Raw genomic sequence first — 24,663 nt, forward strand, 5'->3', positions numbered from 1 at the left:
TCCTCCTGCCCAAATAAATATTTTAGAAAGACTATATTACAGCAGTAGGAGTTGAAGCTAAAAAATGTCCCAGTAAAGATAAGCAAGCAAATATTTTTTAGAGTTAATTCGTGTATGTTTTATTTTCGACCCTTCCCAAAGTGAACACAAAGAGTAAGTATGCAGGTAAAAGGCACTAAAAATCAGCAATATCTAGGGCTACTTCCCTGTGCTAGGATGGGTCCTGCAGGCCCCGGATAATGCATATTTGTGTTCCCTTGGAGAGTACATCTGGCCTAGTTGCCCTTCCTGCTACATGCAAGCAGGCTTTGCGAAGGCACTTCGGTGTCCTGGTTGGTTTGAGTTCACCGATTTGCTGATGTCAATTCTATGATTGAGAGGTTCTGTCTCCAGGCGGAGGCTCGCCCCACTTGTTCTGGATGTCAGCTGATGCTGTGGGGGTCCCCATCGAAGGTCAGTCCTGGAGGAGAGGAGGGTGGGTCTTGCAGGGCAGAGTGGGGCAAGTCGGAGGGGCTCCTGGCCACAACCACTGCTCAGGGCTGGATACTCCGCTCCCTGGTTCCTCGCCCGAGCTCCATGGATCCTGTGGGGTGTCTCCGGATGCAGAGCGGGAGGTGGAGGCTGTGACTCCAGGGGCATATTGGGTGGTGCTGGGCGTTGTTCCTGTGGACAGAGCAGGTGGGAGGAGACAGGAATCAAAGCTGGGGAGAGAACTTACTGGATGCTTTCCTGTGGCACTGTCCTGCCTGCCCAAAGCCCGTAAAGAAGGCAGCACAGGGCTGAAGCACCTCCTCTAGGGAACCAGACCCTGGGAGAGGGTCAGCCCAGCTCACAAAGGTCACCACTGTGGAGAAATTAACAGGTAGTGCTTGATGGTGACCTTGACCCTAGGTCATTCCCTCTGAGGTCACTTCTCCCTCTTGTCCAGTTACGATGGGGAGCAGGCAGGTTGACCTTCCATCCGTCCATGTTTGAATATATAGCTCAGATATCTCTGCCTCCAGCCAACTTGTATCTTAGCTAGAAATCCATACTCTGGATGCCTCTCCTGAACGTGGGGTGCTGGGGGCAGTGGGCACAGCTGCCCAGCGTGAGCCAGCTCACCACATCTCACCTGCCTTCAGTTTCATCAATGAAATGGGACCGTAATCACCTCCTAGCTATCATCAGGGCAACCTGAGGTGATAACATTGGTAGAGAACTAGTCTATGCCAGAGAACTAGTTTCAACTAGTTATAATTCCCACATGAGTGAAGACGGTCAGGAAGGGGGCCTGATGGAGCAGAGCCCTCCTTTCAGACGACGCTAGCACAATTTATGTATTTATTTTTTTAAGCATAGAAAGAGCAACTCCTCAAGGAGCAACTCAGCCTGTCTTTCCCAAGGCTTACTGAAGACCCACTTGGCTGTTTCAAAGTGCCTGGAGAGTGCTTTCTTTGGTGCCAAGGTGAACAGCATCATCCATTTGCCCCATAAAATTGTAGCCCTAAAGACCTGCAGGACTCCTCACCCACGGCGGCCTGTGTGCCCTCCGGACTGGGGATCTTTCCACTGGGAGGATAGGCGACCATTCTTGCAAACTGTCCCTAGCACAGGGCTGGCGACAAGCCCCCTTAGAAGAGTGCATTCATTCCACCGCCCCCCCTGCCGCCCCACCCCAGGTACTTCTTGGGGTATCAATCTGCTTAAATTCAACGTGAGTTCTTAAGACAAGAAGAAAAGAATAGATTTCTTATTGCTCAGGAGCCGGCCCCGGCCTCCCCTGGTAACCAAGATGAACCAGAAGTGACTTGGTGAGCCACTGTGGGCAGGGAGGGGTGGAGGCAGGGAGACAGGGCCCCCTGAGGTAGACCTGGACATTCACAGATGGGCAGGTCCCCCCTGAACTGGCCATGGGACCCCACCAGGTAGCAAGGCTCCCCTCTTTTCTCTCAGGGGCTTTGCATTCCTCATCCCCTCCTCTCCCAGACCAGCTTTGCTCATCTCTCTGCTGCCAGCTTCCTGTGCTGGCTCATGGTTTCCACTCCCCAAGATAGCTTGGTCCATGATGGTGGCCAGCCCCAGTCTTCCCCCCAGACCACTCAGTGTTCCCTGGCCCCAGCTCTCCTGCCAGGCCATGATTCGAGGGGCTTTGACCAGCCCTGGGCAGGCTCTGTTGGGTCAGTTGCCCACCCCTGATCCCCTCAGCTGAGGCAGAGGGAAAGGCACTACAAGGTCCCTAGCTAGAACCATCATTAAGGACAGCAGTAGCTGTTGGGGGGGTGGGTGCAGATTAAGCTAGAAGGGGAAATTGGATGTGGTGGGCCAATTGTCTAGCACAGGAGAATTAACCTACAATGAGATAAGTTAATTATTAGCTAATTACTGCTTGGAGCTCCAAGATTTTACCTCCGGTTGTGCTGCTGAGGCACACAGTAGGGATTCAATAACAGATGGTGGCCATAGATGCCTAAGTTTGGGTCCTCTTTTCCTAGTGAGTCATTTGACAAGACCTAATGGCACCTGGGGTCACTTTGGCTTTATTTTCTTTAACCGCTTCATTGAGATAGAGTTTATATACAGCAAAGTTCACCCTCTTAAAATGTAAAAATTCAAAGATCTTCAGTATATTCACAAAATGGTGCAACCATCAACACACTCTGCTTTAAGATATTCTTGTCATCCTAAAAAGCAGCCCTGGCCCCATGAGCAAGCCCTAATCTGCTTTCCGTCTCTAGGATTTTACTCATTCTAGGTGTTTCAGATCAATGGAATCCTGCAATATGGAGCCTTTTGTGTCTAGCTTCTTTCACTGAGCACAGTGTCTTTGAAGTGCATCCGCGTCGGAGTGAATGAATCGGTGATTCGTACCTTTTTGCAACTGAATAATAGTCCATGGCGTGGACCTGCGGTCACTCACTGTTTAGCCCGGTGACTTACCTGCATCGGCACCCTCCTTACTCACCTCACCTGTGAGGAGCCTGACCAGGACATGTAGAGCAGGATGAGGAAGAGAAGCATGACGAAAAGTGCCAGGCTCACCCAGAAGGCGATGACAATCAGATCTGCAGGAGGAGGGTTGGTGCATCTCAGCGTGATGGCCACAGAAGCCCACAGCCGGGGGAAATGAGGGTCCCCCCCCAAGCACTGGGGCCAGGGGAGCTGAGGGCCCCCCAAGCACTGGACCAGGGGAACTGAGGGCCCCCCGAGCACTGGGGTGTAGGGCCCTGAGCAGAGGTGTTCTCTCTTCCAGCCTTTCAGCAGTGACCATTGGGAAGACTTTCCATTAACAACAATCTTGGGAAGGAACAGGGCAGCAAGGAAGTGACTTCTTCCAGAACTAGGGCAGGGTGAGTTAGGGAGATTGCTGAATTGGGTGGCACCCCATGGGTTTGCTGGTGGTGCTGCTTCCCTCATTCCCCTTCCTCTTCAGAGAGCAAAGAAAGGGCTATGAGCAGGGCAGCTCAGCTCGTGTGACAGCCAACCTCCCCTTCACCGTGAGGGCTGCAGGGGCCTTTGGCGACTGCTCCACTGGGGGCAGCCTCAGAGCCCCCGGGAGCAAGAGATTAGGAGGAGATGAGCTAGACTAGGGTACTGCAATGCTCCCGAGGCGGGCAAGGCAGAATTTTTAACCCAGGCCTCACTGGCCCCTTTCTGTCAGGGGCATCCGAACAGCAGGGGGCAGGGGCGGGTGCGGGTGGGAGGGAGGGCTGGGGGGAGTTGGCGAGTAGGATCAGGAGGGAAGAAGACCTGGGCAGGCAGCAATAGCAATGTGCCTGTATTTGGGGCCAGAGGCTGGAGGGGCAGGGAAACTAGGAAACACCGTTGGCCTCTTTGGGGCCCTAGGCAGAGCCTGGCAGGCCAGGAGGTGCTGTTCTCCTGGGCTCCAGATCAGGAATGTTCTACAAGTCACTAGGTACTGTTGCAATACGATAATGTTTCTCAGTGGTTCCTCTAGGGGCAGGCACAGGGCACCGGGCTCATAATTGGCATGTGCAAGTATCTTAGCCCAGACACGCTCATGCCCCCAGGCCCAGATGCCCCCAACTGGACCTGCTATGGCACCTACATGTGTGAGCAAAGGAGGCTACTGAAGGGTGATCACCCCACAGGAATTTATTAAGCACCCACTCAGGCCAGGGGCTGTGAAGGATTCAGAGGGGGCCAAACGAGTGCAGCAGAAATGGCCGACACCTCTCTCCTGGTCGGTCCTCCCCCAGCATCCTCCCCTGAACCCCCACAGTACTTTGGGGGTAAGCCAGCCCTGCCTGTGTTGTGTTCTGTTTATGAATGGGTACACAAATGAGGAAAGGAACAAACTGAATGAATGAATGAATGAATGAATGAATGAATGAATGAGTGCGTGGATGGGTGGTGGATGGATGGATGGATGGATGGATGGATGGATGGATGGATGGGTAGGTGGATGGATGGATGGGTGGAGTGTTAGAGATCAATGTGTCCTTCACATAGGGCCGGAAGTGAAGGCCCTAGGGGTAAATAATGGTACTGGAGTAAAGAGTGTCGCCTCTACTCTCCGTGACCCAAGCCAGAGAAAGTGAAATCCTGTTAAAAGTTGATCTTAGGCCTTAACAGCATCAGAACCAGTTACAAGGAAGAGATAATAAATAGATGCAGTTCTTGCCAAAGGAATCAGAGCCCACCACCACCACCACCACCACCACCCCACCCCACCCCCACCCCCACCCTCCCACCGCCACCTTGTAACAATGCGTCAGCCACTTGGCCTTCCTGCTCCGGAGAGACAAGGACAACAAAAGCCCCCAGGCTGGCTTCCCCACACCCTCTCTCAAAACAGATGGTGGCGCCCCAGAGCACTGACCAGTTTAAGGGGGGCCTGTGGGCTCCCAGGAAACAGGGAATGGGGTCGTTACTGTCTGTCCTAAACTGAAGGACTTTTGAAAGGAGCCTCTGAAGTTCTTTTTTTTTTTTTTTTTTTTTTTTAATTTTTATTTATTTATGATAGTCACAGAGAGAGAGAGAGGCAGAGACACAGGCAGGGGGAGAAGCAGGCTCCATGCCCCTGGAGCCCGACATGGGATTCAATCCCGGGTCTCCAGGATCACACCCTGGGCCAAAGGCAGGCGCCAAACTGCTGCGCCACCCAGGGATCCCGTAGCCTCTGAAGTTCTTAGCATTCTCTGCTCACCACGCACGATGCTGGAACACCTGCTCTGGTCACAATTGATTTTACAACCCCCAAAGTGTGACGGGATAAATGCTTTCAGAAGTTTTGGGTTTCCTCTGTAAGGGTGTTTTAGATTTAGGCAGACACCACTGCTCTCTCTCCTTCATAATAATACAGGCTTTGAGGTCTTCAGCACCTAGTTAAGTTCTGTCCGGGCCTCTAAGAAAACAGAGTCAAAAGTTTCCGAGCTGAGACAGCCCCTCCCCTTCCCCTGGGCTCACACTGGTCCACCTGGCCCTCCGTCACTATCCCCACCTAACTGGGCAGGAAATGACGCGACACCTTGCACAGAACATGATGTCTTCAGAGAAGCGTGAGTTGAGTTTTTTCTCAGACCAGAAAGGCTATCAGTAGCCATTTCCTGTACTAAATTCTCTTTCCTTATGCTCTATTGAAAAAGATGGCCAAAAAAATACGGGTCTTTTTCCTCTTCCCACTGAAGATTCAGTCTAAGTGCTTGGAGAGAACATTCTGTTCCAGGGGAAGAGCTGCCCTGGTGATGGAAATGTTTAAACATCCCTGAGCTTGTTTTTGCAATGGGGAGCACCAGGCTGGCTTGACAAGGAAACTGGCCCAGTCACAGAAAACTTCCTCCCTTCCCGCCTCTTCCCCCCCTTCTCCTCCTCCTCCACTTCACCCCTCCCCCTCACTTCTCTTCCCCTCCCCCCCTGGCAGAATGAGAAGATTAGGCATCCACAATCCATTGACAAGAAGGCATGGTGCGGCATCACATGGGGGATTTCTCATCCTACCTCGGAGCTATGGGTCAGTAATCTGACCCATATACTCCCTACTCGAACGGCAGGCACCCCAGTTTTGTTAAATTTTGTTAACTGCTAAACCTGTTTTAGCATTCCTCCAAATGCTGCTAATTAGCATTTGGGTCCCAGCATCCTGGTAGGAGACTAACTCCAAGATTTTTTTTCCCTTCTTGGGGAACAACACTGGGGGGAAGAACCTAGGTTCTGCAAGTGGGTGGCTTTGGATTCAAACTCTGTCTTGGCCATTTTCTAGGCACGGGATCTTGGGCAATCTGGGATTTTTACATCTCTAACCCTGTTAAATGGGGGTGATGGTGTGTATTATATAGACTGCTGGGTGGATTAAATAAAATGATATGCATACAGAATGCACATGGCACCATTCCTAGTTAATGGTTGTGAAATGATAAAAAGAACTAAAATTATTATTTCTGTTAAGAGGGTATTGTGGCAGGCGATGTCACTGTGTCCTTCAGGCTCCGCCGTAATATAGTATATGAGCAAAGGTGATTGTGGTGTAGACAGGTGGCTCTCCATCCTAATGTTTGCTCACAAGTGCTTTCACAGTAACAGAGGCCCTGCCTCTTGAGGCCTGAGATAAAGACTACATTTCCCAGGCTCCTTTTGGCTGGATATGGTCATGTGACAAGGTTCTGACCAATGAGATGTGAGGGGGGCTGTTCCTGGATGTCCTACATGTCCTACAGAGACTGCTAGATTTCTTCTTCTTCTTCTTTTTTTTTTTTTGACTGCTAGATTTCTAGTAACTATGGATCCCTTCATGGGTCCCTACTCTACTTTGCTGGCGGGAGGCTCGGACCTGAGGGACAGGTCCAGGGCAGGCAGAGCAAGGAGCTGGAAGGAAGCTGGCTTCTGAGGCTTCCATGGAACAGACCCAGCGCCTGGTCCTGCAGACTTTTACGTTGAGAGAGAAACCTACTTCTGTTTCGTCTGGTCCTCTTACTCATAACCAGTCTTCTTCATTGAATCAGTAAACAAGCTGACTTTTTCTTTTTTTTTAATTTTTTTTTTTTTTTTTATGATAGTCATACAGAGAGAAAGAGAGAGAGGCAGAGACACAGGCAGAGGGAGAAGCAGGCTCCATTCACCGGGAGCCTGATGTGGGATTCGATCCCGGGTCTCCAGGATCGTGCCCTGGGCCAAAGGCAGGCGCCAAACCGCTGCGCCACCCAGGGATCCCCAAGCTGACTTTTTCAATGAGCACACCAAGACTTACAAACCCAAATGGATGCTGACTTTCACAGTAATCATCCTCTATCATAGTCATATAAATTTTCCTGAAATACGTATCTTGATTAAACATTTACAAACATTTGCCAAAGATTCATAAGTACTTTTATTTTTTTTTTAATATTTTATTTATTTATTCACGACAGACACACGGAGAGAGGCAGAGACACGAGCAGAGGAAGAAGCAGGCTCCCTGCAGGACTTGATCCCAGGATCCCAGGATCACACCCTGGACCAAAGGCGGATGCTCAACCTCTGAGCCACCCAGGGGTCCCTCAAAGTACTTTTCAATTATTCTTTTGGAATTACCATCAAGGACATACACACACACACACACACACACACACACACCAGTTTTGCTACTTTGTAAAATCACATCTTATTTTCAACCCCCAGGTGGTACCAATCAGCTCCATCATCCCTCCCATTCACCTGATTGGTTTATGGGTGATTCTTAACTATTTCCCAAAAGCAAATCCACCCTGGAGAGATGTACGTAGTTTAGCACTGCAGATGTCCCATAGAATATGCTGTCACTACCAAAGTCAGTTCCAAAAGAAGAGTCCCAATAAGTTTTTGAACAATAATGGAATCATTCATGTGTAGCTCCTCTAGTTGGGGCTACCTCCAAGGGAAAGTCATTCTGAGGTAAACAGGCTCAAATCTTGTTTAAAAATCACTTTCACTACTTATGTCCTACCCACAGGGTTGACCATTTGCTGAAGAGTCAGAAGTCTCCGTTAAAGTCGTAACATGAAATTAATTGCTCCGACGCAAGAAAAGAATTATGTATCATGAGTTCTCTGCCTTGTGTTCAGAAGAGATGAGTTAGTGACCTGTTTCCATGAGAGCAGCCGATGTACAGACCACCTTATTATTGAATCTGCCAGAACCAGTAGTACATCAGGGGAAGTCGATGTAGGCTCTGACAAATTTTTCCTAAGCCATAATTAAAGGAAGAAGACCTCTTGACCTGAGAAGTAAATAATACAGCATGAAAGCCAGGCACTACCCAAGGGAAATCAAGCCATCTTGCTGCTCCCTCCAAGGGAGCATCAGAGCAGTATCTGGAGATTCATCGCATTAGAATAATATATATTGCTGGGGTGACATTGGTATCTGGGACTGTCTTCCCCTAAGCTTTGCCTCTGAAAAGGAGACAGATAGAAAAGCAAACATATAATTAGCTCAGGCAAATCCTCAAGAAACAGAGTTGCATTTCCCCCTTTTTGACAGTATTGAGGATATTCTTAACCTTTCCCTGAAAACATCTGAAAATCACAAGGATAAAAATCCTTGTGAAGTCCCTGTAACAAAATCACACCCGATTTCAAGCCCACCCTGGGAAAGAGCAGCCCAGAGCCTTCAAGTCAGCGCTGAATGCTCCATGGGGAAAAAAAATAGATGATAGATAGATAGATAGATAGATAGATAGATAGATAGATAGATGATAGATGTTTCCAATGATCTGCCCATCATGATGGAATAAATTCCAGTGTATGGGCATGAACACAAAAATCTTAAAATCCTTCCTGCCTGTTAGATTAATGCATGAATCTGGATATCTTTCCTTCTGTTTTGTTTCCTTCTCTACTTGGCACAGAAAGTCAAACCCAGCCTGGTCTTCCACGTTTCAACCAGCCGCCCCAGGTGACCTTCCAGAAGCTTTGACTTTGTCTCACCGTAAAGCATCCCTGGCTCATGGCTCCATGCCCAGCATCACTCTGCCTTTGGTATGTACCTCTGCACAGAACTGAGAGGTGAAGCTCTCTGATCTGTTTGACCGAGTCGGAGATCCAATTCAGAGGAACTGGTGAGGAGAGAGAGGTACATTTGTCAGCAATGAAGCTCCCCTGCTTTTCTGCATGTGACCTCTGTCCATCCTCACCTGGCCTCATGCTTACCTTACCGACCTTCAAAGCCAAGTAACAACAGAGCTTCCCTGAGACCGCCTGACACTGCCTTTGGCTGATCATTACAGAAAACAAAAATGACACAGTGATAACAGTAGCCCAGAGTGTGGATGATGGAGATTTCTGTTTCTGCATGTTGGGGCGGTTTGCTGTTGTTGATTATTTAGTAAACTTCTTTGGGTTCAAATACTGCGGACAAAAGTAGGCCAGATCATCTTTACTTGACACACAACAGAAGTTGTTCTTCTCCCCAAGTCCACTGCTGGTACTGGCAAAATCCGACAATCATTCTCTGTGTTCAAAAATACAAATTTCTAGGACACCATGCAGTTGTTTGCAAAATCTTTGTGAAAGAATATTTAACCCCACTAGGATACAAAACATTGTTGAGTCGATAAGAGCAAAGTACAAAACAGCATAGGCAGCCAGCTCTTGTTTGCAATATTTAGGGGAGACAGTGTGGTCATAGTGGGCTCTGTAGAAAGGCGGGGCTGTGGATTGACTATGCCCCCCCACCTCCCAGTGTGGAAGCCCTAATCTCCAGACTGATGGTATTTGGAAGTGGGGCCTGTGAGAGGTCATTAGGTTTAGAAGGGATCATGAGGGTGGGGCCCCATGATGAGATTAGTGTCCTTAGAAGGAAAGGAAGACTTTCTCCCTCTCCCCCATCCCACCCCCCCAACCTCTCTGCTGCATCTCCCCCCAGGCTCTCTCCATTCACAGGCATGGAAGAAAGGCCATGTGAGCCCACAGTAAGAAACTAGCTGTCTACAAGCCAGGAAGCAAGTCCTCACCAGACAGCAAATCTGCTGCCACCTTGATCTTGGACTTCCAGCCTCTAGAACTGTGAGAAATGAATGGCCGTTGTCAAAGCTCCCAGTCTATAATATTTTGTTACAGCAGCCCGAATAGACTAGCATAGGTGTTGGCTGCTTAAAATCTAGTTTTGGGATCCTTACCTCAAAGGGATTTTCTTTAGAGACAGCAGAGAGTTCCCCCATGGCCCCGCACCCTGTAGGAGCAGTAGTGCCACTCCAGGGCACTCTGCAGGTGTCCTTTGCACTTAATGGGACATGGTGGACTGGAATGTGATGTGTGCTTGAGAAAATCTGGGAAGTGAAAGATTCAGCAATCAGGAGAGTAGAAGGAACCACCCTTCTGCTGAGATGACAAGGGACAGAGCTGTGTCCCTGGAGGGTGTGGGCTCAGAGCCGGCCTGGAGCTGGCCTAAAGGGACGCATGCTTGAGCACGGCCTGGAGGGGAGGTGGGCCTCTAGCCAAACAGTCCAGGTAGAGGTTGGCCTCAGAGCACAGAATCCTGAGGATCAAATGGTCACAAGGCCAGCAAGAGAGAGCATGGCCCCTGGTGGGGGATCTCACAAAGCTCCCGCCAGGAGAGGAGGAGCCAGGCTGACTTGCTGCTCCAGGCAGGGGACACCACACCCCCCAGACCAGGGCCAGTCCCCAGCGTGACTGGGGGGCAGGGGAGCCAAGAAGAGGCCAGTGCAAGAGTTTAACCAAGAAGTAATAACAGCTGCGGAGGAAAGTCACCTTCCCCACACCGGTCACCAGAGCTGGTGACTGTCGTCCCAGGGAACATGCAGAGGACCACCCCACCCCCCTGCACCGTGCTGATGTGAGGAAGGGAAGCAAAGCTGACAGGAACAGGGTAGCAGAGCAGGCCCCTTGGGGGGACACCGCGGGCTCACAGTGCTGGGGTCTTCAGCTGCTGGGGCAGCCCCGGTGGCTCAGGGGTTTGGTGCTGCCTTCAGCCCAGGGCCTGATCCTAGAGACCCTGGATCAAGTCCCGGTGGGGCTCCCTGCAGGGAGCCTTCTTCCTCCTCTGCCTGTGTCTCTGCCTCTCTCTGTGTGTCTCTCATGAATAAATAAAATCTTAAAAAAAAAAAAAAAATCTGAGCTGCCTCACTGCCAAACCCCGCTGTCCTTTCTGCCCTTCACTTCATTCCATCCCTTGTGCCCCAGCGAAGATGTGTCACAAACCAGGATGGGGCAGGTGGCCAGGAGAAAGTTGCCAGCAGAGCAAAAAAGGAAGAGGCACCCCTGCCCTGAGCCAGGGAAAGAGGAAGTTCTCCTTTGGGTTTTCTCTCTCTCTCTCTCTCTCTCTTTTAAGATTTTATTTCTTTACTCATGAGAGACACAGAGAGAGAGGCAGAGACACAGGCAGAGGGGGAAGCAGGCTCCCTGCAAGGAGCCGGATGTGGGACTCGATCCCAGGACCCCGGGATCACACCCTGAACTGAAGGCAGACGCTCAACCACTGAGCCACGCAGGAGCCCCAGGAAGTTCTCACTTTGAATGAAGTTTGAAGGTGGCTCGTTTTTAAACTCTTTTGAAATTTATTTTATAGGATTAGACATTCGCTTTGCTAACTAGACTGATTGGTAGATTTTTTTTTTTTTTTTTTTTTAATTTAAGAGTGAGCATGAGGTCTGCTCCAGATTGTCCCCAGGGGCAGGGGAAGAGCCGGCACCACTAAGTAGGTTTGCGGCCCAGAAAAAAATTAAAGCAGCTTCCTGACTGCGCTCCAGGAGCCTGCTTTCAATGCAGCAGTTCCCTGCAATTATGCAGATGAAGACTGGAGGGGACACGGAGGCAGCTTAGGCCCCAGCAGGGGGTAGAAACCCCACAGAAGGACAAATGGGAAGTCTGATATAAAACATTATTAACTGGGATAAAAGAGTATCTATAAGATATAAGTAAGTCTCCAAGGTGCCCCTGGGGCTGAGGGAGGGGCCCCAGGTGTGTTCCTTTGCTCAGGTTGTATTAAGGCCAGAACATTGCATTCCCTTAATTTTTTTTTTAAAGATTTTATTTATTTATTTGACAGAGAGGAAGAGGACAAGCAGGGGGAGCAGCAGAGGGAGCAGGCTCCCCCTCCCAGAGCACAAAGCCCAATGTGGGGCTTGAGCCCAGGACCCTGGGATGGCGACCTGAGCCGGCGGCCTAACCAACTGAGCCACCCAGCCGCCCCCATTCCCTTAAATTCTTATGTCAGGTCCTCATGCCCACTGGCAGTGGGGGCTCTGGGGGTGCTTATGTCATAAGGGTGGAGCCCCCATGAGTGAGATTAGTGCCTTTCTACAAGAGGTTCCAGAGAGATTGCCTCACCCCCTCCATCCTGAGAGGACTCAGCCAGAGGACGCCAGCGGGGGGCCAGGGAAAAAGGTCCCTCAGTCAAACACAACCATTGCTGGGGCCTTCACGTGGGACTCCCCGGCCTGCAGAACTGTGAGAAGTACCTGTTTTGTTGTTTAGAAGCCACCCAGCCTACAGCGTTTTGTTATATCAGCCTGAACAGACTAAGATGGCGGCTCAAGGAACAGAAATGGATTTTCTCACAATTCTGAAGTCCAAGACCAAAGTGTCCACAGGGTTGACTCTTCCTGAGGCTTCTCTCCTCAGCTGGTGGATGGCCGTCTTCTCCCCGTGTCCTCACGTGGCCTTCCCTGTGTGGGTGTCTGGGCCCTGATTTCATCTTATAAGGACGCTGGTCATATTGGATTAGGACTCACCCTTAGACAATAGAACTTCATCACCTCTTTGAAGATACCCCCACTCCTTCTCCAAATATTGTCACACTCTTAAGAGTGGGAGGTGAACACTTCACCATAGGAATTGGGTGGGGGCCACAGCCCAGCGCATAACACCAAGGAAGGACACAGTTGGGAGAGGTTCAGACTTCAATGGAGAGGTGGTTTGGCCACTGGATGGGGGAGATGTTGGCTGGATCAGCCAGGCCTGAGCTGGTCTGGAGCTGCTGGACAAACCACAGACAGCCCTCCAGAGTTCCGGTGGGGTACAAATGACCCACAACGGGTAGTGGAGTCCCCCTGTCAGCCTTGGGACTCCTGCCCCCACCGGCCACGGATTGCCCAGAGGCCTCGGTTTCCAGGTCGAGATGGCTGCAGGGAGGTTATTGCCACGGGAAGGGACTGTGTCTGGGCCAGTGACTGGGGCTGATTACACCACATGTCCTCACACCCCCACCGCCAACCCCCAGCCCTCCTGCCACAGGAGGCACCCCCCAACCAGGGCCCCTTAACTCCCGGCTCACTTTCAAGGAATTCCATCGTTGATCACAGAGCGTATTTAGAGGGCAACACACTGATAACTGACGACAGATATCCATCATGAAAATTAGCGCGCACAAGAGCTGCTTCCTTCGCTTTAGCTTATTTCTTCATTCTGCAGAGCCTGTGCCCGACGCGTGCCAGGCGCAGTCAGGGGCTGGGGATAGAGCGGTCAAGACCCGGACGGGCCCCTGCTCTCCTGCTTCCTACCATCTGGTGAGAGAGAGGCTGCCCACTAATCATGTCAAGTGTCCTGGGAACAGTCCTAAGGGATCGGAGCCTAGAACTGAAGTCCCAGCTCTGCAAATATTTTGCTGGGTGACCTTGAGGAAGTCCCTTGGCTTCTCGGGGCCCCAGGATACCCCCCACCACTTTCATTCCCCGTGGCTGCAACACCATAACACCCCTTCCTAGACTGCCGACTCCTGAGGGTAGAGATCTTTTGCACTTTATGCTTCCAGGCCCAGTGTGTGGCTGTTTCCTGCCTAAGTGTCACCCACCACCCACCGAAACCTCAAATTCCTATATTCGCCAGGGGGATATTTTTAGCAAGCAAATTGGACCTTGTCTCTTCTCCACTTATAACTTTAAATGACTCCCCGCAGCTTCTGTGAATCTTCTGTGGCTGATCTGGAAGGGTCTGCCCACCCCCCGCCCCGTGTCACTCTTCCCCAAAACACCCTCCTTGTCATGCTTCCTGGAAGCACCGGGTGACTGTTCTCCCCACCGAGAGCCGGTCCTCTGTGGGCCTGCCACAGACCCTGTGGGTCAGCTGACTCAGCCTAGCCCACCTTTCCCGTGGAGCCTTCCTTACGACTTCCCTCTCTGTGCTCTGCTGGCAACTTCTGCAAATGTCCAGCACAACACCCTTGATTGCCGAGCAGCTTATTCATGATCCACATCTGCCATCTGGCTGGACAGTTGAGGACAAAAAGAGTGGCCCGCTCTCTCTCTCTCTCTCTCTCTTCCTTGAGTCCGTGTCTCCTGCAAAAAGGGCCCGTTCTAGACAAAAGCCAGCTGCAGGGATGTCACCCGATGTAGCACATCAACACAGAGCAGACAAAGTGGCTCGTAAGCATCTTTTAGGGAAATGAGGAAAGTCTGATATAGACTGAATATTAGATGACACCGAGACATCATTATTGAAATGTTTAGATATAGTGGCGTGTTCTTACTTGATACTATTTTCCTAAGTTTGGTGGAGGGATGTCCTGATGTCTGTAACCCACTTGGAAACACGCCATCATAAAATAGGTAATAATGGTAATAAAATCATTCTTGAGAAAAGTCAGGGGCAGGGATTTAGCCTTTTTGCATTGGTGCCTCCTTCTAGCTGCCTGGCCTATCATGGATAGTTACAAAATTTTGATTGTTGAATGAATCATGAGCAAAAAGCAAGAAGGTAAGACAGGTCTGGTGTGTTTCTGGAATGGTGCGGAAGTGGGCCTTGTTGAGACGAATGAAAATCAAATCCTTGTCGCATTGAAGACTAAGTGAAATAAGTTAGTCACAAGAGGACAAATACCGTATGATTCCACTTATGTGAGGTGCTGTCTTAGTTCAGGCTGATGTAACAAAATATATACATTTCTCACAATTAGAAAAAAAAAAAGGTCCTTGTCAAAATGAAGTAACTGTTTACAATCCTGCCAGACTGTCCAGAGCATGGAGTTATTGTCATCAACCTCCAGCAGGCTCAGGATCCTCACCCCCACCCTCAAGCTGAGCTCGTCCATCCACTAGAGAGAATGGCCACTTTGCCACCAGCTGGGCCCTGCCTGACGCAGTCACAGACGGGGCCAAAGAGGAGGGAGGTAACTCAAGGGAGTTCTCGGTTTCCCCTCAGGAGTTATTACAGACAGCGTGAAGAGTAGGAGTCCATTTGTGTATACGTGCACAGCGGTGTGTGCCCGTGTACATAGGGGTGTAAGACACAGAGAAACCCTGGTGAGCCAGGCATCAAAATGCTAACACTGATTTTTTTTCTGAACAGTAGAGTGAAGTAATTTACTGTCTGAATCTTTTACTAAAAGCATGTTAACCTTTAAAAATATATTTTTTAGGGGCGCCTGGGTGGTTCAGTCGGTTAAGTGGCTGACTCTTGGCTTTGGCTCAGGTCATGATCTCAGGGTCCTGGGATTGAGCCCCTTGTTGGGTTCTGTGCTGGGGAGGGGAGGGGGGAGTCTGCTTGAGGTTCTCTCTCTCTCTCTCCTCTCCCTCTGCCCCTCTCTCAACTCACACATGTGCTGTATCTCTAAAATAAATACATATGTGTTTTAAATTTGAAGTATAAAGTGCTCCAAATATATAGAAAAATACAGAGTATTTATGCACCAAATACTTGCTTTAGATCCTTTTTTAAAAAAAGGATATTAGGGATCCCTGGATGGCTCAGTGGTTTAGTGCTGCCTTTAGCCTAGGGTGTGATCCTGGAGACCCAGGATCGAGTCCCACGTTGGGCTCCCTGCATGGAACCTGCTTCTCTCTCTGCCTGTGTCTCTACTTCTCACTCTGTGTCTCTCATGAATAAATAAATAAAATCTTTTAAAAAATAAAAAAGGATATTAAATGATTACAGATAAGGTTGGAACCCCCCTCCCCCCCAGGCCACTGCCCTTCCCCTTCAGGGGAAACCACAATCCTAAAATTGATGTAATGCAATTACGTCTTCCTAGGAGTATGCACCCCCATAGCAAAGAACATGTGTGTTTTGTGTTTACAAACTAATATAAATTAATTACACGATTAATTATAACAAAGTCATTTTAATTTAAGGAGATGTCATTATAATCAATAGGATCATTAATAATTAACATAAGTTAATTCTGTAGGATGTATCATTTTGCCCATGGCTTTTTACCTTCATGATACTTAAGCAATCTGCTCATATTGGCACATGCAAATCTGGCTCATGCATTATAACCACTTCTATATTGCCGGTGATAGTAATGTGATCATAACTTATTTATCCCTCCCCCTGTTGATGGATACGATGTCATTTCCAATTTCTGACTATCACAAACAGTGCTGCAGTGAACACGGAAATACATGTATCCTTGTGGCTGCATACAAGTGTTCCCTCGGGGCGCCTGGGACAGGGATACCTGGTTTATGCCTGGTTTATGCCTTGTGAGCATCTTCAACTTTTCTTTTCTTTTTAAGATTTAAGTCTTTTATTCATGAGAGACACACAGAGAGAGAGGCAGAGACATAGGCAGAGGGAGAAGCAGGTTCCATGCAGGGAGCCCAATGTGGGACTCAATCCTGGGACCCTGGGATCACGACCTTAGCTGAAGGCAAATACTCAACCACTGAATCACCCAGATGCCCCTATCTTTGACTTTTCTGGTCCTTGGCAATTCCATCTCCAAAATGGTGAACCCAATTTTCATTGGGTTTTTATTCATTTTTTTTTAAAGTAACAAATGCAACTTTAATTGATTTCTGGATAAAAACTACTCAGTGCAGGTCAGTAACCATGGCAACCCCTACTCTGTTGGAGCCATGTCCTGCATGGTCTTCAGGACCTAGGTTAACGGGCTATTTGCATGATTTCATGTCATCCACAGTATTAGAAAAACAAGGCATTAGATTAGTTTAGACGAAATGCACTGCTGGCAGCCAAATCCAGCCGTTATATTCCATATTTTTTCTTTAGATCTTCTACTTTGTTGACATAAGCTTTCATGGCATCTTCCTTGGATGCTTTCCTTCAGCAGCATAAGGCAATACTAATTTCTCTGCTTCCTACCTGGACACTCTGAATATCAATGTTCTAGTATCTGCCGATCGAATGAGTGTGAAATGGTATCTCCGTGTCCTTCCCCAGTGCACTTCCCTGAGTACTTGTGGAGTTGAGCATTTTCTCCTATTCATTGGCTATTTGAGTTTCTTTTTCTGTGACTGTCTTTTTGTATCATTTGTTCATATTTCTACTGATCATTTTTCTTGTTGGTTGAGGGATTGCACTGACTTATGAAATTATGAAGTGGTTTCCATTTCAAGGGGGATAAAAGATGTTTCCAAGGTAGTTTCCAAAATGCAAGGAACTAGTCACTGCACTCTCTTTTCATCCCTGGGATACAGTGGGCATTCATTCCCCTGCCTCAGAGCCTTTGTCCTTGGTGTTCTGTTGCTTGGAAGGCTCCTTCCATCTGTGTGCCACTGCCTCCCAGCTGATCGCCTAGAACAAGCTAGGCAACGACCCATCCAGGACATAAACATCCTGGGAGAGCATTTTTGTCTGGCCCCAAACTTCTTTTTTAGAAAAAAATGGAAATTAAATTCAGATAACACATAAAGACTGAGATAGAACAGGAATAAAGAAAGCCAGAAGGAGTACCTCTCTTTGTGGGTGTCAAAGACTCCTAACATCTAGGGTGGCAGGGGAAATCCAGCAACTGGGCTTCCCCTGAAACCGTTTCCTCATGGAGATGGTCTATATTGCATTTGGGAGTTTGAGGAGGAGTTTCTTATTTAACCTCATTTGTCAAATACATAAATAAAATCAAATAAATATTTGGCCTCATGAATAAATAAACAAAATCTTTACAAAAAAAAAAAAGATTTTCCTGAATACAAATCTACATTTTGAAAACAAAACAATGGGAAAAAAAGGAAAAAACCAAATCTATATTTTTTTCCAGATGAAAATGTATCCTGAAGTTCTGAACTTCTGTTGATACATATGAGTGGGCTTTTATTTCAGCCCTGCCACTTTCTCCCTATCACTGTATGTCCTCCTTATTGTGAGCTGTATGTGCCAAAATCTGCATTTTAATTTCATGAGTATATACCTTGCATTGGAAAACACACACCAAATCTATCATTCCCCCCAAAAGCTTCAGGGTTATGCTGGGGACACAGTAAGCCCTCAGCAAACATGGATGGGTACCTAGGCTTCTGGAGGTTGTAAGGGAAACTGGAAATAGGAACACTTTTTCACAAGACATTCTAGATGACTTCCTCCAAGGCTCTGCCAGGGATCAGCCTTTTATTAGCAATAACATCCAAATAGATTTCAGATTTCTCATTTTTTCCTTTTTAAGATTTTATTTATTTATTCATGAGGGACACACTGAGAGAGGCAGAGACACAGGCAGAGGGAGAAGCAGGCTCCCCGCAGGAAGCCCAATACGGAATTCAATCCCAGGACCCCAGGATCATGACCTGAGCTGAAGGCAGACACTCAACCACTAAACCATCCAGGTGTCCCTAGATTTCAGTTTTGAGCTGGTGTGTAAACAGGTTCTCTTGCTTTTCCTATAAAAAGCATCCTTTTTCTTTTCATGACTACAATTACTTTTTGACAGATTTTGTGATTGGAGGGCATGAAATCCCCAAGGAGACGTGGGGCTGGCAGAGGATGCATCCCCTGTACTGGGGACTTTGTTTTTCTTCTGTTTTGTTTTTCATACTCATTTCCTCAGCTAACTTGTCATCCTGATGGAGGAGCTGGTATAATCAGAGAAGATTGTTCACAGAGCACCAACTTAACCAGAGAGAGAAAGACTCAGAGAGAGAGATGAAAGACTCAGAGAAACCAAGATGTTGGTTTGTTCTGCTGGTCCTTCCTGGGACCAGGAAGATTAAAATAGGCTGGTAGGATGCCGCTTTCCCTCTCCCACAATACCTCACGCCCTTCTTTTCCAACTAGGGCCTGGCAAAGAAGGGTGGCAAGAAGAAGGGCCATTCTGCAATCAATGAGGTAGTGACCAGAGAATATACCATCAACATTCACAAACATATCCATGGAGTGGGTTTCAAGAAGTGTGCCCCTCGGGCACTCAAAGAAATCCAGAAATTTTCCAAGAAGGAGATGGGAACTCCAGAGGTGTGCATTGACAACAGGCTCAACAAAGCTCTGGGCCAAAGGAATAAGGAATATTCCATACTGTATCCATGTGTGGTAGTCCAGAAAATGTAACGAGGATGAAGATTCACCAAACAAGCTCTACACACTGGTTACCTACGTACCTGTCATCACTTTAAAAAATCTACAGACTGTTAATGTGGATGAGAACTAATCACTGATTAAAGGTAATTTTTAAAAAAAGTAAAATAAAGGTATAAAACTTAAAAGAATGGATAAAAAAGCAAGACCCATATATTTGCTGTCTACAAGAGACTCATTTTAGACCTAAGGACACCTGCAGCCTGAAAATGAAAGGTTGGAGAACGATTTACCATTCAAATGATCCTCAAAAGAAAGCTGGGGTAGCAATCCTCATATCAGATAAATTAAAGTTTATCCCAAAGACTGTAGTAAGAGATGAAGAGGGACAGTATATCATACTTAAAGGAGCTATCGAACAGGAGGACCTAACAATCATGAATATTTATGCCCCTAATGTGGGAGCTGCCAAGTATATCAATCAATTAATAACCAAAGTAAAGACATACTTAAATAATAATACACTAATACTGGGAGACTTCAACACGGCGCTTTCTGCAAATGACAGATATTCTAAGCACAACATCTCCAAAGAAACAAGAGCTTTAAATGATACACTGGACCAGATGGATTTCACAGATACGTACTTTACATCTGAACACAACTGAATACATGTTCTTCTCAAGTGCACATGGAACTTTCTCCAGAATAGACCACATACTGGGTCACAAATCGGGTCTCAACTGATACCAAAAGATTGGGATTGTCCCCTGCATATTTCCAGATCATAATGCTTTGAAACTTGAACTCAATCGCAAGAAGAAATTTGGAAGAAACTCAAACACATGGAGGTTAAAGAACATCCTGCTAAAACATGAAAGGGTCAACTAGGAAATTAGAGAAGAATTAAAAAGATTCATGGAAACTAATGAAGATACAACCATTCAAAATCTTTGGGATACAGCAAAAGCTGTCCTAAGAGGGAAATACATCGCAATACAAGCATCCCTCAAAAAATTGGAAAAAACCTAAATACACAAGATAACCTTGCACCTAAAGGAACTGGAGAAAGAACAGCAAATAAAACTACACCAAGCAGGAGAAGAGAGTTAATAAAGATTCAAGCAACCTCAATGAAATATAGGCCAGAAGAACTGTAGAACAGATCAACACAACCAGGAGTTGGTTCTTTGAAAGAATTAATAAGATAGATAAACCATTGGCCAGCCTTATTAAAAACAAAAGAGAAAAAACTAAAATTAATAAAATCACGAGTGAAAAAGGAGAGATCACAACCAATACCAAGGAATACAAACGATTTTAAAAACGTATTATGAGCATCTATATGCCAATAATTTAGGCAATCTAGAAGAAATGGATGCATTTCTGGAAAACCACAAATTACCAAAACTGGAACGGGAAGAAATAGAAAACCTGAACAGGCCAATAACCAGGGAGGAAATTGAAGCAGTCATCAAACACCTCCCAAGACAAAAAAAGTTCAGGGACTGATGGCTTCCCAGGGGAATTCTATGAAACGTTTAAAGAAGAAACAATACCTATTCTTCTAAAGCTGTTCCGAAAGATAGAAAGGGATGGGATACTTCCAAACTCATTTTACAAGGCTGGAATCGCCTTAATTCCAAAACCAGACAAAGACCCCACCAAAAAGGAGAATTACTGACCAATATCCGTGATGAACACAGATGCAAAAATTCTCAACCAGATACTAGCCAATAGGATCCAGCAGTACATTAAGAAGATTATTCACCATGATCAAGTGGGATTTATCCCTGGGATGCAAGGTTGGTTCAACACTCGTAAAACAATCAACATGATAGATCACATCAACAAGAGAAAAGACAAGAACCATATGATCCTATCTATAGATGCAGAGAAAGCATTTGACAAAATGCAGCATCCATTCCTGATTAAAACTCTTCAGAGTGTAGGGATAGAGGGAACATTCCTCAGCATCTTAAAAGCCATCTATGAAAAGCTCACAGCAAATATCATTCTCAATGGGGAAACACTGGGAGCCTTTCCCCTAAGATAAGGAACACGACAGGGATGTCCACTCTCACCACTGCTATTCAACATAGTACTGGAAGTCATAGCCTCAGCAATCAGGCAACAAAAAGAAATAAAGGCGGGCAGCCTGGGTGGCTCAGCGGTTTAGCACTGCCTTCAGTCCAGGGTGTGATCCTGGAGACCTGGGATCGAGTCCCACATCTGGCTCCCTGCATGGAGCCTGCTTCTCCCTCTGCCTGTGTCTCTCTACCTCTCTCTCTCTCTCGCTCTCTCTCTGTGTGTATGTGTGTGTGTCTCATGAATAAATAAATAAAATCTTTAAAAAAAGAAATAAAAAGCATTCAAATTGGCAAAGAAGAAGTCAAACTCTCCCTCTTCACAGATGACATGATACTGTACTTAGAAAACCCAAAAGATTCCACCCCAAGATTGCTAGAACTCATAGAGCAATTTGGCAGTGAGGCAGGATACAAAACCAATGCCCAGAAATCAGTGGCATTTCTATACACTAACAATGAGACTGAAGAAAAAGAAATTAAGGAGTCAATCCCATTTATAATTGCACCCAAAAGCATAAGATACCTAGGAATAAACCTAACCAAAGACGTAAAGGATCTATACCCTAAAAACTACAGAACACGTCTAAAAGAAATTGAGGAAGACACAAAGAGATGGAAAAACATTCCATGCTTATGGATGGGAAGAATTAATATTGTGAAAATGTCAGTGCTACCCAGGACAATTTACACATTTAATGCAATCCTTATCAAAATACCATGGACTTTCTTCAGGGAGTTGGAACAAATCATCTTAAGATTTGTGTGGAATCAGAAAAGACCCTGAATAGCCAGGGGTGGAAGAGCCAGAGTTCTCTTTCTCTGAAAAAGAAAACCAAAGCCGGCGGCATCACAATGCTGGATTTCAAGCTGTACTATAAAGCTGTGGTCATCAAGACAGTGTGGTACTGGCACAAAAACAGGCACATAGATCAATGGAACAGAATAGAGAACCTAGAAATGGGCCCTCAACTCTATGGTCAACTAATATTTGACAAAGCAGGAAAGAATATCCACTGGAAAAAGGACAGTCTCTTCAATAAATGGTGGTAGGAAAATTGGACAACCACGTGCAGAAGAATGAACTAGACCATTCTCTTACACCAGACACAAAATGGATGAAAGACCTAAATGTGAGACAAGAATCCATCAAAATCCTAGAGGAGAACACAGGCAACACCCTTTTTTAACTTGGCCAAAGCAACTTCTTACAAGATACATCTATGAAGACAAGAAAAACAAAAGCAAAAATGAACTAGGACTTCATCAAGATTAAAAGCTTCAATACAGCAAAGGAAACAGTCAACAAAACTAAAAGACAACCTACAGAATGGGAGAAGATATTTGCAAATGACCTATCTGATAAAGGGCTAGTATCCAAGATCTATAAAGAACTTATTAAACTCAACAGCAAAGAAACCAACAATCCAATCATGAAATGGGCAAAAGATATGAACAGCAAATTTCACAAAAGAAGACCTACACAGGGATCCCTGGGTGGCGCAGCGGTTTGGCGCCTGCCTTTGGCCCAGGGCGTGATCCTGGAGACCCGGGATCGAATCCCACGTCGGGCTCCCGGTGCATGGAGCCTGCTTCTCTCTCTCTGCCTGTGTCTCTGCCTCTCTCTCTCTCTCTGTCTCTCTGTGACTATCATAAATAAAAAAATTAAAAAAAAAAAGAAGACCTACACATGGCCAACAAGCACATGAGAAAATGCTCCGCATCACTGGCCATCAGGGAAATACAAATCAAAACCACAATGAGATCCCACCTCACACCAATGGGAATGGGGAAAATTAACAAGGCAGGAAACCACAAATGTTGGAGAGGATGTGGAGAAAGGGGAACCCTCTTGCACTGTTGGTGGGAATGTGAACTGGTGCAGCCACTCTGGAAAACGGTGTGGAGGCTCCTCAAAGAATTAAAAATAGAGCTACCCTACGACCCGGCAATTGCACTGCGGGGGATTTACCCCAAAGATAACGATGCAGTGAAACGGCGGAACACCTGCACCCCGATGTTTATAGCAGCAATGTCCACAATAGCCAAACTGTGGAAGGAGCCTCGGTGTCCACTGACAGATGAATGGATAAAGAAGCTGTGGTCTATGGATACAATGGAATATTGCTCAGCCATTAGAAACGAAGAATACCCACCATTTGCTTCATCGTGGACGGAATTGGAGGGTATTATGCTGAGTGAAGTAAGTCAATCAGAGGACAAACATTATATGGTTTCACTCATATGGGGAATATAAAAAATAGTGAAAGGGATTATAGAAGAAAGGAGAGAAAATGAGTGGGAAAAATCAGGGTGACAAAACATGAGAGACACTTAACTCTGGGAAAAGAACAAGGGGTAGTGGAAGGGGAGGTGGGCAGGGGGATGGGGTGACTGGGTGACTGAGGGGGGCATTTGACGGGATGGGCATTGGGTGTTATACTATAGGTAGGCAAATCGAACTCCAACAAAAAAATACAAAAAAAATTAAATAGGCTGGTATTTTAACAGAAATTAGTAAGTCATTTATCTTAGGGGTGGACACGATGACCTCTCCCGAATCTGCACAGAGCAAGAGAGAATGCAAAATCGACCATTCGAAGAAATTCACCGTGCTTATTGGAACCCCAGACAAATCAAATGCAATCAAAGAAATCGGCCTTAAAGGCATTTCTGCTCCCCAAAGTGGCTGAGGGTCTTAGGGGGTTAGATTCAAGCCTAATTCAAGCCTAATACCAGATACCACTGGGTTGTTGTCTTCTATCTCCAAGTAGAGGGTCATGTTTGAGCTCCTCTTTGACCTCTGTTGGAGGTGAGTGGAGAAAGTCTTTTGGGCCAACCCCCAGCCTCTGCCTGGCTGGCCTCCCCGGTTCAGAACTCACATTTGTTGGCTTTCAGCTTCCTCTCATCCACGGGAATGAGGTCCAAGTAGTCCAGGTAGTACTCGTAGCTGTCGTACAGGGTGGAGGCGTTGGTCTCGTTGGCCATGTCTGCATCCGGAGCTGGTCGGAGTCCTGGGAGAGCTTGGCCAACAGGATTTCTGTAAAGTCATCCAAGTGTGTCTGTGGGTCTCCGAGCTCAAGGCCTGCCCACTTCTCCGAGCTGTTTGGCTGGGAGAAAGGCCAGGGGGCTGTGCCTGACATCTCAGCCCCCGCGTAGAACTTTCCACCCTGTCCCTCCTTGATAGAAGTCCAAAATAAACAGAGCTACAAGGCAGGAGACTGAGGTTACCAGCAAAAGCTCTGGGTTGCCCTGAAAAAGGGTACCTGGACCCCTTGAAAAACAAGATGCCTAATAGGACTGGAAGGACACTCGCTGCTTGCTTTATGATTTAAAAATTTAATAAAACCACAGCAAAAGGCTGGCAGTGCCCTTGACTTACATGAAGGCGGTTCTTGGGGCTATTGAGCAACCAGCGAATCACTGCCTTAGATTTAATATCTGAGCGCAGAAATTGAGTGATGTCAGCCCTGAACTTA

General features: G+C 47.0%; 1 protein-coding gene across 1 annotated transcript; it reads right to left on the reverse strand.

The window, feature by feature from the left end:
- Positions 1-93: 93 nt before the first annotated feature.
- LOC121479591 (melanocortin 2 receptor accessory protein) lies at positions 94-24,357 on the reverse strand. The gene is made up of 3 exons (XM_041735304.1): positions 24,067-24,357; positions 2,945-3,044; positions 94-663 (listed from the first exon to the last, which is right to left on the reverse strand). The coding sequence occupies exons 1-3, from the start codon at positions 24,170-24,172 to the stop codon at positions 534-536; spliced, it is 336 nt and encodes a 111-aa protein (XP_041591238.1). The 5' UTR covers positions 24,173-24,357; the 3' UTR covers positions 94-533.
- Positions 24,358-24,663: the final 306 nt, after the last annotated feature.

This window comes from Vulpes lagopus, chromosome 20 (genome assembly GCF_018345385.1).
Source record: "Vulpes lagopus strain Blue_001 chromosome 20, ASM1834538v1, whole genome shotgun sequence".
Classification (NCBI taxonomy): Eukaryota; Metazoa; Chordata; class Mammalia; order Carnivora; family Canidae; genus Vulpes; species Vulpes lagopus.

What these genes read in the sequence shown, in the direction of transcription:
- LOC121479591 (XM_041735304.1), bottom strand. Translation starts at nt 24,172, where the DNA reads ATGGCCAACGAGACCAACGCCTCCACCCTGTACGACAGCTACGAGTAC. An exon ending in GAAGCTGAAAGCCAACAAAT is followed by an intron (nt 3,045 to 24,066) that starts GTGAGTTCTGAA and finishes CTCCTCCTGCAG; the next exon opens with ATCTGATTGTCATCGCCTTC. An exon ending in TCAGGCTCCTCACAGGTGAG is followed by an intron (nt 664 to 2,944) that starts GTGAGTAAGGAG and finishes CTCTGTCCACAG; the next exon opens with GAACAACGCCCAGCACCACC.